General features: G+C 73.5%; 1 protein-coding gene across 1 annotated transcript in view; it reads right to left on the reverse strand.

Moving 5' to 3' along the window:
* Positions 1–8,981: 8,981 nt before the first annotated feature.
* KIF26A (kinesin family member 26A) overlaps positions 8,982–14,125 on the reverse strand; it is a 29,142-nt gene continuing 23,998 nt past the window's right edge. The window contains 5 exon segments of the mRNA XM_084907474.1: positions 8,982–9,926; positions 10,227–10,377; positions 10,634–10,654; positions 11,336–12,462; positions 12,465–14,052. Coding sequence (XP_084763600.1) covers positions 9,757–9,926; positions 10,227–10,377; positions 10,634–10,654; positions 11,336–12,462; positions 12,465–14,052 — 3,057 coding nt within the window. The 3' untranslated portion in view covers positions 8,982–9,756.

Below are 14,125 nucleotides of genomic sequence, written 5' to 3' on the forward strand. Positions count from 1 at the left end.
CCCCCCACTGGGATACCCACTGGGACCCACAGGGACCCCCCGGGACCCCCCACGGGAACCTCCTCGGGAGGCGCAGGGGGCAGCCCCCTGGAGGCCTCCGGGAGCCGAGGACAGGCCCCTCCCCCGCCCGCCCGCCCCAATCAGCCTTTCGCCAAACAGTCAATAAATTATTCAGTTTGCAAAATGCCATTATGTGTGAGTTTACTTAATTGAATAGAATAATTTATGGCAAAACCCGGGGATGGGAAGATCGATGTGGCCGGGGGTGGGGTGGGGGGGAGTGATTGATCCTCGGCGGGGCGATCTGATTTTTATCCCTCATTATAGCGGCGTTAGGGGCGCGTCCGCTCGGGCAGAATCAATGTTCCCGCGGCCGTGGATTCTCGCGGGGGGCGGGGGGCGGGCGGCCGTGGTGACGAGTGCCGACCGGTGTCGGCGGCCGTGCGTTGGGTACAGACGCCCCCCCGCCCCCCCGCCCCCCGCAGCGTGGCGGGCGGCCATAAAAGATAATTTAGGAACACGTCTGCTCCAGACACGTGAGCGGCTCCGGACGTGATTCAGGACCGGTTACCGGCGGCGGCCCACAAATCACCGGGACAGCTGGGCCCGCGGGAGGCAGCGCCAGGCCCGGCGCTCAGCCTGCAGCCGCCCCGTCCACCGGCCTGACCCTGCACCGACGCCAGGCCCGGCCGCCCCCCCCCCCCAGGAGGGCACCTCAGGGGACAGCGGGGCGCAGCCACCTGCCAGCGTGGAACCCGGAGCCTGTGCCGCACAGGAGGCGAGCGGTCCCCGCGTCCATCCGTCCATCCGTCCGTCCGTCCGTCCGCGGAAGGGCTGCTTCTGCTGTCTCCCTCCCGCCGAGAGGGCTCCGGAACTGGCACTGAGCCCCGACTCCGGCCGGTGCGGGTCCACAGGCCCCTGGCCAGGCGCCCATGGCCGCGTCGCAGAGAGAACGCCGGGGGTCTGTCCTGCAGGGCTGGGGGCAGCAGATGGCCTCGGGCCCCGAGCTCCCTGCCCCCCAGCCCGGAGCCTCCCAGCCCCCACGGCCGCACGGTGCCCGGCACACACACAGCTCGGGGCCCGGCGTGTGCACGCACTCAGGACCGCCACCCCATAGGGCAGACGAGGAGACGGGCTGCGGGGTCACACCCCCAGGGCCAGGGCTGCCCACGCTGACCCCTCCCGCTCCGGACCGCCCAGCCGCTGGGAGAGCCGGCCCCCGCGCAGCGGGGACAGACACGGAGCCGACCCGAGGGCCTGGCAGGCAGCCCAGCTCAGCCACCACTTCGGGCGTCTTTGGGGACCGGACATCTGTTCTGAGCAGAGAGGCAGCCAGGACAGGCCTGTGGGAGCGGCTGGTACCGGCCTGGCTCACACAGTGGCCATGGGTGTGGCCTCCCCCCCGCCCCCCCCCCTCGGCCTCCCTCCCGGCTCCTAAGAGCCTCCAGGCCCCTGGGCTGGGGCAGGGGTGGCAGTGGGCCGGACCCTCCTCTCATTCGGCCTCAGTGACATCTCAGAAGCCCCGATGGCGGCCTATGGGGGCCGTGCCCACCGCAGCCTCCCCCTGCACTGCGGGGCCAGGCCCAGCCCGCTCCACGGAGATACACATGGTCCAGCACGTTCCCGTATTTCACAGGCGCCTCTCCTGCCATAGGCCGAGGACCTCCGAGGACAGGGGCCGTCTCTCTCCTGTCTGTGCTCCCTTCCCCCCACCTCACCAGCCCTGAGTCCAGCTCCAAGTGCTCTAAGTGTGATGAGTTAGGATGGTGAGTGGGTAAGTGGATGGGTAGGTGGATGGTTGGGTATTACAGATGGATAAATGGGTGGGTAGATGGGTGGGTTGATGAATGGGTGGGTGAAAGATAAATGGGTGGGTAGATGGGTGGGTAGATGGATGATGGGTGGGTAGATGGGTGGGTGGATGGTTGGGTATTCAGATGGATGAATGGGTAGGTAGAAGGATGGATGGGTGGATGATGGGTGAGTGGATGGGTGAATGGGTGGATGAAAGATGAATGAGTGGGTGGGTGGATGGATGGATGGTGGGATGGGTGAGTGGATGGATGGGTGGGTGGGTGAAAGATGAATGGATGGGTAAGTAGATAGATGGTAGGTGGATGGTTGGGTATTACAGATGGATGAATGGGTGGGTGGATGGATGGGTGGGTGGATGGATGGATGGGTGGATGGGTGGATGGGTGGATGGATGGGTGGGTGGATGGATGGGTGGGTGGATGGATGGGTGAATGATAGATGGATGGATAAATGGATGGATGATGAGTAGGTGGATGGGTGAAAGATGGATAAATGAGTGGATGAATGGATGAGTGAGTCAGCAGGTGTGATGGATGGATAGATGGGAGGATGGTGGGTGGGTGGGTGGAAAGTGGATGGGTAGGTGGATGGATGACGGATGGATGGGAGAATGGTGGGTGGGAGAATGGTGGGTGGGAAGATGGTGGGTGGGTGGAAAGTGGATGGGTAGGTGGATGGTAGATGGGTGATGGATGGTGGATGGGTGGATGGATTGAAGGAGGAGTAACCCATGGCTGAAGAGACAGCGGGGAAATTGATAGTAGAGAGCTGGGCACACAGCTGGGTGTCAGGGGGCTAGGAAGCAATGGAGAGACAGACTTGGGGTCGGGGAATGGTGGACAGAACGAGGGGCAGAGAGGACGGCTGTACAGACGGGCAGGTGGGCCGTGGGAGGGCCATACCTGTGCTGGTTCCAATCAATGAATAAGTGAATGAATGAATGCGTGAATGGATGAGTGAATGGGTGAGTGAATGAGTGAATGGATGAGTGATTGGGTGAGCCCAGGATCAAAGGTCAGGGTTCGAACCCCGGCCAGGGCAGATGCCTGAGATGTGGCCTGGGCCCCCGGGGTGGGGCGTGCAGGAGGCAGCCCAATGATGACATTTTCCTCCTCATTGCGGTTTCTGTCTCCCTCTTCCTTCCTCTCTCTGAAATTAATAAAAATCTATTTTTAACAAAACATAATAGTGAGGGGAGTTTATTCACTCAGCAGAGACTCCTGTGGGGCAGGCCTCTCCCCGCCGGCCGCAGCCCCGCCGGGCGGACGGGTCGGGCCACACGCCTCGGGATCTCAGGACAAACACTGCCGAGGACGAAGGGCCGCGTGTGAATGACGGCTCAGGTGGCCTGGTGGGCGTCCCGCAGACTCAGACCTGAGGGCCCCACAGGAGGGTCCGACGTGGAAATTTAACTGAAGGCAGGGACGGCGGGGGGTCACCTCCCAGGCCGGGGTCTTGCCTGACCAGGCCAGCCTTCCCCTCACGGAGCCCGTCGGTCTTTCTGCTCCTATAAAAACACGCCCTCGAGGTGTCTGGGCGACTGCGACCCCTGGGCACAGCCTGACGTGCTGGGCGCCAGGACAGACCACCCATGCCTTCACTGTCACGTTCACTGTCCCTGCACCTGCCCGAGTGTGTGCCCATCAGTCCCCTTTTATCCAATCCCAGGGCCCCCTTTGCTGCCCCGCCTCTCTGTCTGTCACAGTGGGCTTCCTGTCCCCCACCCCTCCTCGGGCGGCCTGTGTAACACAGACGTGGCCGCCGTTCTCCGGAGCACCAGCCCCGTCCAGAGCTCGGCCCCGATGACTCACCACAGTGCCCTGCAGGTCTGTGTGTCCACCGAACGCTGCCCACCGGCTCACACACCGCAGGCTCCACTGGCTCTCCGGCCGAGGGCTCCCCCCTGCACCCGGCTCAGCCCGGGGCCCCACCCTCCGCTGTCGGAGTCCAGGGACGGCCACGCACCTCAGGCCGAGCGGGCCCCGCAGCTGGCAGCCCGTCCGCCCACGCCTCCCGCACCCACTCCCGCGGGGCCGTGTCCTCCTGGCCGTCCACGGCGGGGACCAGGGGAGAGGAGCCACCAGATTCCCTCCAGACCGGCCCCCAGGGAGAGCTCGGCAGACAGACAGCCAGGACGCCAGACGAGCCCGAGAGAGGCACCCCGAACCATGAGCCCCCTTTCCCACCCCCTCCCCACCTCAAGCCTCTCCCCCCACCCCTCCCTGACCCGGCCCCTCCCTGACCTCAGGACCCAGGGCCTCGGGTGGCCCAGCTTCAGACGCTGAGAGGCTCTGGGGACAAAGGGCCCAGGAATCATGAGTGTGAGTGCATGTGTGTGCATGTGAGTAAATGTGTGCATGTGTGAGTGCATGTGAATGCCTTGTGGTATGTGCACAGGCGTGTGTGTATGTGTGTGTGGCTACATGTGTACATGTATATGTGTTTGTGGGTGCACGCATAGGGTGGCGGGGGAGGGGGAGGCGTGGGGACACCGTGAGAGGCAGATGGTAGGAGGAGGCGGGGACACGGTGAGAAGCGGATGGGGAGGCAGGGAGACGGGTGAGAGGCGGGTGGAGGGCGGGAGGCATGGGGACACGGTGAGGGCGGGGGGGGGGGGAGGCGTGGACACGGTGAGGGCGGGGGAGGGGGAGGCAGGGAGACGGGTGAGAGGCGGGTGGAGGGCGGGAGGCATGGGGACACGGTGAGGGCGGGGGAGGGGGAGGCGTGGGGACACGGTGAGGGCGGGGGGGGGGAGGCGTGGACACGGTGAGGGCGGGGGAGGGGAGGCGTGGACACGGTGAGGGCGGGGGAGGGGGAGGCGTGGGGACACGGTGAGGGCGGGGGGGGGGAGGCGTGGGGACACGGTGAGGGCGGGGGAGGGGGAGGCGTGGACACGGGGGGGCGGGGGGAGGGGGGGAGGCGTGGGGACACGGTGAGGGCGGGGGAGGGGGAGGCATGGGGACACGGTGAGGGCGGGGGAGGGGGAGGCGTGGGGACACGGTGAGGGCGGGGGGGGGGAGGCGTGGACACGGGGGGGCGGGCCGCGGGCTGTAGATCACGGTCCTGTCCCCGGTCCTCGCCGAGCGCATCCTCGTAAAGATGCCAGCGCCCGCCACACGGTGGCCACCAATCAGGCGGCTCTGGCTCGGGCGCCCCCTCAGCGGGGCCCGGCCGGGCGAGATGTACGCCCATCTGCCCCGGAGGAGCGGGGTGTTCCCGCCGGGCCGCTCCGTCTGGGCCGACACAGCCCACCCCCCGGGCGCTCAGGGCGGGGGCGGGCGGAGAGGGGGCTCCCAGGGCGCCGAGGCCCCGGGCCGGCTGAGCTGCCTGGCGGAGGCTGAGGAGGCACTGGGTTCTCACCTGGACGGGGTGCTGGGGGCCCATGGCTGCCCCGCTGGTGCCCACCTGCCTCCCCTCTGCCCCTCCCAGCCCAGAGCACCTTCCCTGCGACCTCAGGTGACCTCAGGTGACCTCAGGTGACCCGGACGCAGCGGGACACCCCGGCCTGTGCTGCTGGTGGGAAGACCCGGCCTGGGCCCAGGGGAGGGGCAGGAGGACCTGCCGGGCACCCGGCCTGGGCGCCGGGTGGGCAGGGGCTCCGGGCTCCGGGCTGCCCCCCCCACCCCCCCGCAGGCCTGGCCCACAGGAAGCGGCTCCTGGCAGCCCTGGGTCCCTCCGCCTCCCGCTTCCTGTGTGGAAGCGCTGGACCCGCCTCTGGAACACAATGGGGGGAGGGAGGTCGCCGTCCAGTTTCCTGTTTGCTGGGCGCAGACACGGGTCAAGCCCCGCCCCGGCTCAGGCACCGGGGGCAGGGCAGGGGCTGCTGTCCCAGGAGCGGCTGCACCCCCACCCCCAGTGGCAGGGCGGCGCCAGGGCCTCGATTCCCCCGGGAGTGGCCATGCGCGCCCAGGTGTTTGTGTGTGCGTGTGTGGGGGGGGCTGGACCCCACAGCTGGACGGCGGAGGAATGAATGAGGCCCTGCCACCGGCCTCAGGGAGGCGCCAGGGTCCAAGGGGAGGGCAGGCAGTGGGCGTGGTGTGACCCCTCACCTCCGGCTCCCAGGCCCTCCCCCTGCAGGGCTCAGGCCCAGGGGGAGCCCACGGGGTGCTCTGTGACCTCACCCGTCTCCCCGGGACACGGTCAGGAGCGGGCAAGGCCACGCCTGGCGTCCCTGGGCCAGCGCCGGGGCCAGCACGGGGTCAGCGCCAGGGCCAGCACGGGGTCAGCGTGGGGGCCAGAGCCGGGGTCAGAGCCGGGGCCAGCACGGGGTCAGAGCCGGGGCCAGCACGGGGTCAGCGCCGGGGTCAGCACGGGGTCAGAGCCGGGGCCAGCACGGGGTCAGCGCCGGGGTCAGCACGGGGTCAGCGCCGGGGTCAGCGCGGGGGCCAGAGCCGGGGCCAGCACGGGGTCAGCGCCGGGGTCAGCGCCGGGGCCAGCACGGGGTCAGCGCCGGGGCCAGCACGGGGTCAGCGCCGGGGCCAGCACGGGGTCAGCGCCGGGGTCAGCACGGGGTCAGCGCCGGGGTCAGCGCCGGGGCCAGCACGGGGGCCAGCACAGGGGCCAGCACGGGGCCAGCGCCGGGGCCAGCGCCGGGAAGAGCAGGGCTGGGGCCGAGGGCAGGTGGCCGGCTCCAGGGCAGCGGGCTGTCTTCCAGCCTCACTGTCTCTGCGTCCCGTCCCCGATATCCCTGCCGCCCCCCTCACCATACCCCGCGGACGGCACCCTTCACCGCCCCGCTGTGGGCACTGACATGGAGGAGGCGGGGCCTCACCGCCCTCAGGCTGCACACTGCTCCCCGTCCTGGGGCCCGGCCTGGCTGAGGCCCAGGAAGGAGGCGCCCGGACCAGGGACCCCAGAGCCCTGGCCGGGGGTCAGCTCCGCCTGCCGGACAGCGGCTCAGGGCCTGATCCACAGCCCCCAGCCCCCGCTGGGCCCGTCCCCCGCCAGCCTGACCCGCACGGCCTGCCTCCCCCACGGCTTCCGGCCCAGCCGGGCGGCGGGGGCAGGGCAGGCCCAGCAGGGCGCAGGGGCAGAGCGGGCCCAGCCGGGCGGCGGGGGCAGAGCGGGCCCAGCCGGGCGCAGGGGCAGAGCGGGCCCAGCCGGGCGGCGCGGGCAGAGCAGGCCCAGCCGGGTGCAGGGGCAGAGCGGGCCCAGCCGGGCGCAGGGGCAGAGCGGGCCCAGCCCGGCGGCGGGGGCAGGGCAGGCCTGGGTGCAGGGGCAGAGCGGGCCCAGCCGGGCGCAGGGGCAGAGCGGGCCCAGCCGGGCGGCGGGGGCAGAGCGGGCCCAGCCGGGCGCAGGGGCAGAGCGGGCCCAGCCGGGCGGCGGGGGCAGAGCGGGCCCAGCCGGGCGGCGGGGGCAGAGCGGGCCCAGCCGGGCGCCGGGGGCAGAGTGGGCCCAGCCGGGCGCCGGGGGCAGAGCGGGCCCGGCCGGGCGGCGGGGGCAGGGCAGGCCCAGCCGGGCAGCGGGGGCAGAGTGGGCCCAGCCGGGCGCAGGGGCAGGGCAGGCCTGGGTGCAGGGGCAGAGCAGGCCCGGCCGGGCGCAGGGGCAGAGCGGGCCCGGCCGGGCGGCGGGGGCAGGGGAGGCCTGGGTGCAGGGGCAGAGCGGGCCCGGCCGGGCGCAGGGGCAGGGCAGGCCCGGGCTCGCCGGGCGCGTCAGGCGGGCACGGTGCCCGGGGAGCCGGTCCATGCCCTCGTCCCGCACGGCCCAGCGGGGCCGCCTGCTCCTGCTCCCGCCGGCTCCCCGGCCGCCGCCCCACCCGCCCCGATGGTCCTGCCCCGCGTCCACCAGAGCTGTGAGCCCGGACTGTCCCGCCCATCAGGACCGTCTCCCCAGATGCTCCCCAGCAGGAGGCCTCGCTGCTCCCATCCATAAAACGGGCGCCTGGTTCCCAGCGTAATGACAGGCCACGGGCTTTGATGTCCCAGATGAAAGCCGTCTGCTGGGGCCAGGACAGGTTCCCTCCAGACGCAGGCCCGCCCTCCTGGCTCCCTCCCCGGCTCCCGGCTCCGGGAAGTCCTCCATCAGCCGCCCCAAACTCCGCCAGGTCCGCTCCGGCGAGGCCCCAGCCAGGCCCGGGGGGTGGTGGTGGTGGTGGTGGTGGTGGTCCCGCCTGGTGCCTGCGGGCTGATGTGACCCGGCCCACAGGCAGGGCCCGGAGAGGAGGGGCGGGGCGGGGCTGGGCACAGGCGGCTCCGGGGCCGACCCTCAGGGGCCCCGTGAGGACCGGGCCTGCTTCAGGCGGAAGGGGGCCCAGGAGGCACTCGGCAAACTGAAGGGCTGTGGGTCTTGGGCCGCTTCCGGCCAGCTGGACCCTCCCGAGGCGCAGCCTCCCCCCCCCCCCGCCCTCCCTCTCTCCTCCCCTCGGCAGCCACCCAGCCACCCAGGCCGGCCGTGCACCCACATGGGGAGCAGCAGTGACTCAGACCCCCTATCCGGTGCCCCTGGGTGGGGGCAGGCCAGACCACACAAGGGGGCGCGCCTGGAGGGGCCAGGGCAGCAGGCCACCAAGGAGGCCCCCACTCACTGCCTGGAGGGGAGGCCAGACACGGGGGCTGCTCGGAGTGCGGGGGGGGGGGTGGGGGGACTGAGGTTCCTGGAGCCTGGCCTGGGCAGCACTGTGGTGGCCGGCCGGGCCTGTCAGAGCGCCTGAGGCTGAGGGTGCAGGTGGGGCGACCCCAGGAGGCCCCAATACCAGGGGCGGGGCGGGCGCTGGGGACAGTGACCCCAAAGGGTCCAGGGGCCCCGTCCTCTAGGGATGAGCCCCAACCCCAGGCACCGGCGCTGAGCAGGCTGGGTTCCTGCCGGCTCCTGGGCCCTGGGCCCTAGCGTGTCCTCAGGGTGCCTGCTGTCAGTCCTGGAGAGGCCGGGGGGGGGGGGGGTGAGGGGGGGAGGAGGAGACCGGGGCCTCTAAGGGCACCCCACCCCTGCGTCGGTTTCCCCGGGAGCCAGGAGCCAGCAGGAATCAGTTTCCCCACAGCCCAGCCCGGCCCTTCAGCCTGTGGCTGGGGCGGGAGACCAGGAAGTGGGTCACCTGCCGGGCGGGTCCAGCTCGGGCTGCAGGGCTGGGCCGAGGCGTCCCCTGCTGTCCCCAAGCCCTCAGGCCCCGGCGCCGGTCCCCCCCCCCACCCCCCCCCCCACCCCCCCGGCCCTCGGAGGGGACTCAGAGCCACAGACAAACCGATGCGTCCTTTATTCACAAACAGAAGCCACGGGGAGCGTGGTCCGCACGTTTGTACAAAGGGGTGTGCGCCCAGAAAAACGCACCCCGGTCAGAGTCCAGCCGGTGTGCGGCCGCGCCCCCCCCCCCCCCCGCAGGCTCGCCCTGGCCACCCCCCCCGGCTGCCCAGGGGCCCAGAGCCCCCCGAGGGCACCGTCGTAGAAAACGTAAGAACGTGGATCCTTTGTCTTCGGACGCCCTGCCAACGCCGCGTCCATAGGAAAACGGTACAAAAATACGGGCCGGCAGAGCCGTGGCGGCCCGCCCCCACGTCTGTGTGGGGGTTTGCTTTTTGCTGTGGTTTTGGTAAGAATTCCTGCCGTGGAGGTGCCACGTGACCTGGGCTCGGAGCAGGTCCTGGGGCGGGCGGGCCCTACGGGCGTCCGGCAGAGGGACCCGGAACACAGCTGGCCCCCACGGCCACGCCCGCCGCCACGGCCACGCCCGCCCCACGGCCACGCCCGGGGCCTGGTACTGTGGCTGCTGGTGTCTGGAGTCCTTAGCACCAAAGTCAAGGACAAGAAGTCCGGTTCCCGTTAAAGGCACTTGCGTTGCTGTCCGGGTGGCACAGTCCCCTCGTCACCTGCACACTCACCCTCCGCCCACGCCTCGCCCTCGTGTCCATCAGCTCCAGCCCCCGTCCTGCACGGGGCCCCGCGTCCACGTCCCCCCGCCCGCACATCCTCCTCCGCCCGCACCCGCCCGCGCCCCGCGCACGCCGCCCCTCACACGTCCACCTCCTGCGGCCCCGGGCCGGCCGCGCGGACGTCGAAGCAGGTGACCATCATCACGTGGGCCTTGCACAGGTTCACGTGCCGCTCCAGTGCCGCCGTGGCGCGCTCCAGGGCCGCCAGGTACTCCGCCGACGCGGGCGCCAGCGCAGGGTCCACCTCGACTGGGGACAGCGGGCCGCGGTCAGGCCGGCGCATGGTGCTCCCAGAGGGGGGCCTGGGGCGCATGGTGGGCAAGGGGCGCCAGGGCGGGGGGGGGGTCAGAGGCCTGCAACCTGTGCCTCGGGGGGCAGAGGGTGCAGTGGGGTGCAGGGGGGCGCAGGGGGGACAGGACTCACACCGCGCCGGCCAGCGGGGGGCGGGGTGCAGTGGGGTGCAGGAGGGACGATAGGACTCACACTGCCCCGGCCAGCGGGGGGCGGGGTGAGGGGGGTGCAGGGGGGCACAGGGGGGACAGGACTCACACTGCGCCGGCCACCGGCCGGGCTCCACCATCAGCCGGCCCCGCGTCTCCGCCAGCTCGGCGCACAGGAGCTGGTGCTTGGCCTGCACGTCCCGCAGCCTCTGCTGCCTGCGCTCGGCTAGCCGCAGCTGCGCGCTGGCACACGCCGGGCCCTGCGGGGGCGGGGGCTCAGGCAGGAAGGACTCCGGGGCCCCAGCACCCCAGCCTGGCCCATGGGCCTCACCCCCCAGGCCTGGGTGGGCACAGTGGGCCTCGAAGGTGGGCAGGGGTGGGGCTGGCACCAGGCGTGCTCCCATCTGGACCCGGCCCGGGATGGGTGGCACAGGGGTGGGAACCCCGAAGGACCCCTCCAGCACTCCCTGCCCACGGCGGGCATCCGGCCACCATGGGCTCAGAGCAACTTCCTACCTTGCTCGTGTCCTGGGAGGGCTGTGGACGAGAGGGGAGGGTGGGTCAGAGGTCTGCCGGCCACGCTCCCAGGTCCTCCCGCCTCGCCCCTCCCCTGACCTCCGGGCCTCCTGCCTCGTGCCCTCCCCCACCTCTGCCCTGACCTCCGGGGGCTCTTGCCACGCCCCCCCTGACCTCTGGGGCCCCCCTGACCTCCGGGGGCTCCCGCAGCGCCCCCCTGACCTCCAGGGTCCCCTGACCTCCAGGGGCTCCCGCAGCGCCCCCCTGACCTCCAGGGTCCCCTGACCTCCAGGGGCCCCCCTGACCTCCGGGCCCCCCTGACCTCCGGGGGCTCCCGCAGCGCCCCCCTGACCTCCAGGGTCCCCTGACCTCCAGGGGCTCCCCTGACCTCCGGGCCCCCCTGACCTCCGGGGGCTCCCTGACCTCCGGGGGCTCCCGCAGCGCCCCCCTGACCTCCAGGGTCCCCTGACCTCCAGGGGCTCCCGCAGCGCCCCCCTGACCTCCAGGGTCCCCTGACCTCCAGGGGCTCCCGCCACGCCCTCCTGATTTCCGGGGGCCCCCCTGACCTCCGGGGGCTCCCGCAGCGCCCCCCTGACCTCCGGGGCCCCCCTGACCTCTGGGCCCCCCTGACCTCCGGGGGCTCCCTGACCTCCGGGGCCCCCCTGACCTCCGGGCCCCCCTGACCTCCGGGGCCCCCCTGACCTCCGGGGCCCCCCTGACCTCCGGGGGCTCCCGCGGGGGCGGCCGGGGCCGCTGCAGCCGCTGCACGTCGTCGATCTCGTACACCTTGATCTCGAAGGGCTCGGTGCACGGGGCGCCCAGGGCCGGGGGCAGGTCCACCCACTGCGCGGGGAGGCCGGGCTTGCGGGCCAGGGCCGCGGCCTCGGGCAGCGGGGCGGGGACCAGCCGGCGGCGCTGCAGGCCGGCGGCCCTCCTCTTGGGGGACTTGAGGCTGCGGGCGCGGCCGCCCGGGGAGCCGGCCCCGCTGTCGCTCGGGGAGTCGGGCGCGGAGGAGGCGCTGCCGGTGGCCTCGCTGTCGCGCAGCATGCTCTCGTAGCCGCTGCTGCCGCCGCTGTGGTAGAAGAGGGCCGTGCGGCCCATGGCGGGCGGCAGCTCGCCGCTCAGCACGCTGCTGTTGTCGCTGCCGTGGCCGCTGCTGCGGCGCTGGGGCCGCCGGGGGGCGGTCACCGTGCTGTAGGGCGAGGGCAGCGCGGGGCCTGCGCGCAGGCCGCCGTCCGAGTCCGCCGGGCCCCACCCCCCGCCGGCCGCCAGCTCGTGCACGCGGCTGTGGGCCGCCCGGAGCGCCTGCTTGGTGCCCATGATGGTGCCCCGGCCGGCCTTGGCCCCGGCGCCCGGCGCGGCCCGGGGAGCCGCCCTCGGGGCCGCCACGGGGCCGCCGGGGGCCCTGCCCACCGCGGGGGCCCTCGCCCCGCCGGCCGCCAGGCTGCGGCCCTTGCTCCCGCCGGCCGGGGACTTGGGGAGCCCCGCGCCCCCCTTGAGCGGGCTGCCCCTGCAGGCAGGAGCGGGCAGGGGCGGGGCTCCCGCGGGCGGCACTCCCAGCCTGGGCACCGCCCGCGCGGGCCTCCCCGCGGCCTCCCGGGCCTTCCCGCCGCCGTGCGCCAGCCCCTCGCCCCGCTCCAGGGACCCGTGGGCGCCGGGGCGGCACGGGGCCTCCGCCCGGCCCGCCCGGCCCTTCAGGCTGGACGCGGCCCGGGAGACGGGGTGGTCGGCCCGCCCGCCGGGCCTGGCCTCCTCCTCGCCCCGGAGGCAGGCGAGGCCGGGCGCCGGGCCGGCCTTGGGCTCCAGGCTGGACTTGCGCACAGGTGGGGCGGGGGGCCGGGGCCGCCGGGCCTGGGGAACAGGGTCCCCTTGGCGGCCACGCCCTTCCTGCCGCCGGGGGCGGGCCTCTCGGCCGGGCCCTCGCCGCAGGGCGTGGCGGGCGTGCTCACGCCCAGCGTGGTGGCCCCCCTCCGCAGCGGCGGGATCGGAGCCACGGCCTCCGGCCGGTGCGCCCTCCTGGCCGCCACCTCACAGCCGTCCGCCACCCTCCGGGCGCAGGCCGGCTCCGGGGCCGGGCCGGGCCTCCTCGGGCCGCACTCGTGCCCCCGCAGCAGCCAGGGGTCCTCGGACGGAGCCCCGGAGCCGCCCGGCGGGCTCAGCGCCAGGCGCGGGCAGCCGGCTCGGCCGGCGGCGGAGGTGGCTCTGGGCGTGCGGGGAAGGCTGGAGTGGATGGTCTGTGCCGGGGCCGCCCCGTGTGGGCACGCGGCCCAGGGCTCCCTGCCCGGCCGGACCGAGGCTGCTGCGGCCACGGGGCCAGGCCCGTCCGGGCTGCAGCTCTCCGAGGACCCCTCGTGGCTGTCCTCCGGGGGGCTGGCTGGGCCCGGGGCGTCCAGAGGGCCGGGCCCCGCCGTGTCGGGGCTGAAGGGGTCCGGGCTGGCCCGGGAGGGCGGCTGCGGGGAGGGGCCGCGGCTGGGGGTGCAGGTGCTGAGCTCGCTGAGCCGGGAGCTGCTGGAGGAGCCGGGGGCCTGGGCGGTGTAGGCGTCAAACTCGTCGTTGATGCTGCTGATGATGCTCACGGGCCTCGAACCCGAGGCCAGGGCCTGCAGGGAGCAGTCGCTGCCGAGGCTGGCGAGGCTGGCGGGGCGCCCGCCCAGGGCCAGCTCCTCCACCACCGTGAACACCAGCTGGTCCTCGCCGTTCAGCTCCAGCGGCTGCTGCAGGGTCACCGTGGTGGTCAGCAGGCCCCGCGCGCACGGGCGGGCGCGGCCCCCCTGTCCGCTCACGCCCGCCGGGGGCGTCCGGACCACGCCGTCCGCGGGCTGCTCGGGGACCCGGCCGGCGTCCGGCTTCCCTGGGGGCGGAGGGGCCGGGCTGGGCAGCGGCCTCCTGCCCCCGCCGCCCGCGACCTTGTCCAGCCCCCGCGGCTCAGGCCGGGAGCCGCCGTCCTCCTGCAGGTCCCCGGGGGCGCCCCGGAGGGGGTCCGGGCCGGGGCTGCCCTGGGGCGTGCTGGCGGCCAGCGGGGGGCCCGGGGCCGTCCTGGGGGCCGCGGGGGCCGGGCCGGGGGGCCCCTCGCTGCCGTCGATGCAGTCCAGCCGCTCCTGCAGCTCGGCGAAGGTGCGGCAGCGGAAGTGGTCGGCGTCCCGCGGGCCCCCGGGCGGCCGGCGGCGGCCCAGCGCGGGGATGATGGGCACGGCGTCGGGCGGGCCCTCGCTGTCCGTGAGCTCGCGGTCCGACAGCGCCGCGCCGCCGGGCCCCACGTAGATGACGGTGTCGCAGGACTGCTCGCTGCTGGAGGAGCAGTCGGGGTCGCCGGGCGCGCGGGGGGCCCCCGGGCGGGCGTGGAAGGCGGGCGGGGGCGGCGGGCGGCGGGCGCGGCCTTCCTCGCAGGAGCTGTCCCCGCCCGAGGAGCTGGACGCGCCCTGGGACAGAGCAGCCGGTGTGAGCCGGTTCCCGCCGGCCCCGGCCGCCCCCCGCCGGGTCCCCGCGCCTCAG

Source organism: Pipistrellus hanaki (assembly GCF_964339955.1).
Source record: "Pipistrellus hanaki genome assembly, contig: scaffold_112, whole genome shotgun sequence".
Lineage (NCBI taxonomy): Eukaryota > Metazoa > Chordata > Mammalia > Chiroptera > Vespertilionidae > Pipistrellus > Pipistrellus hanaki.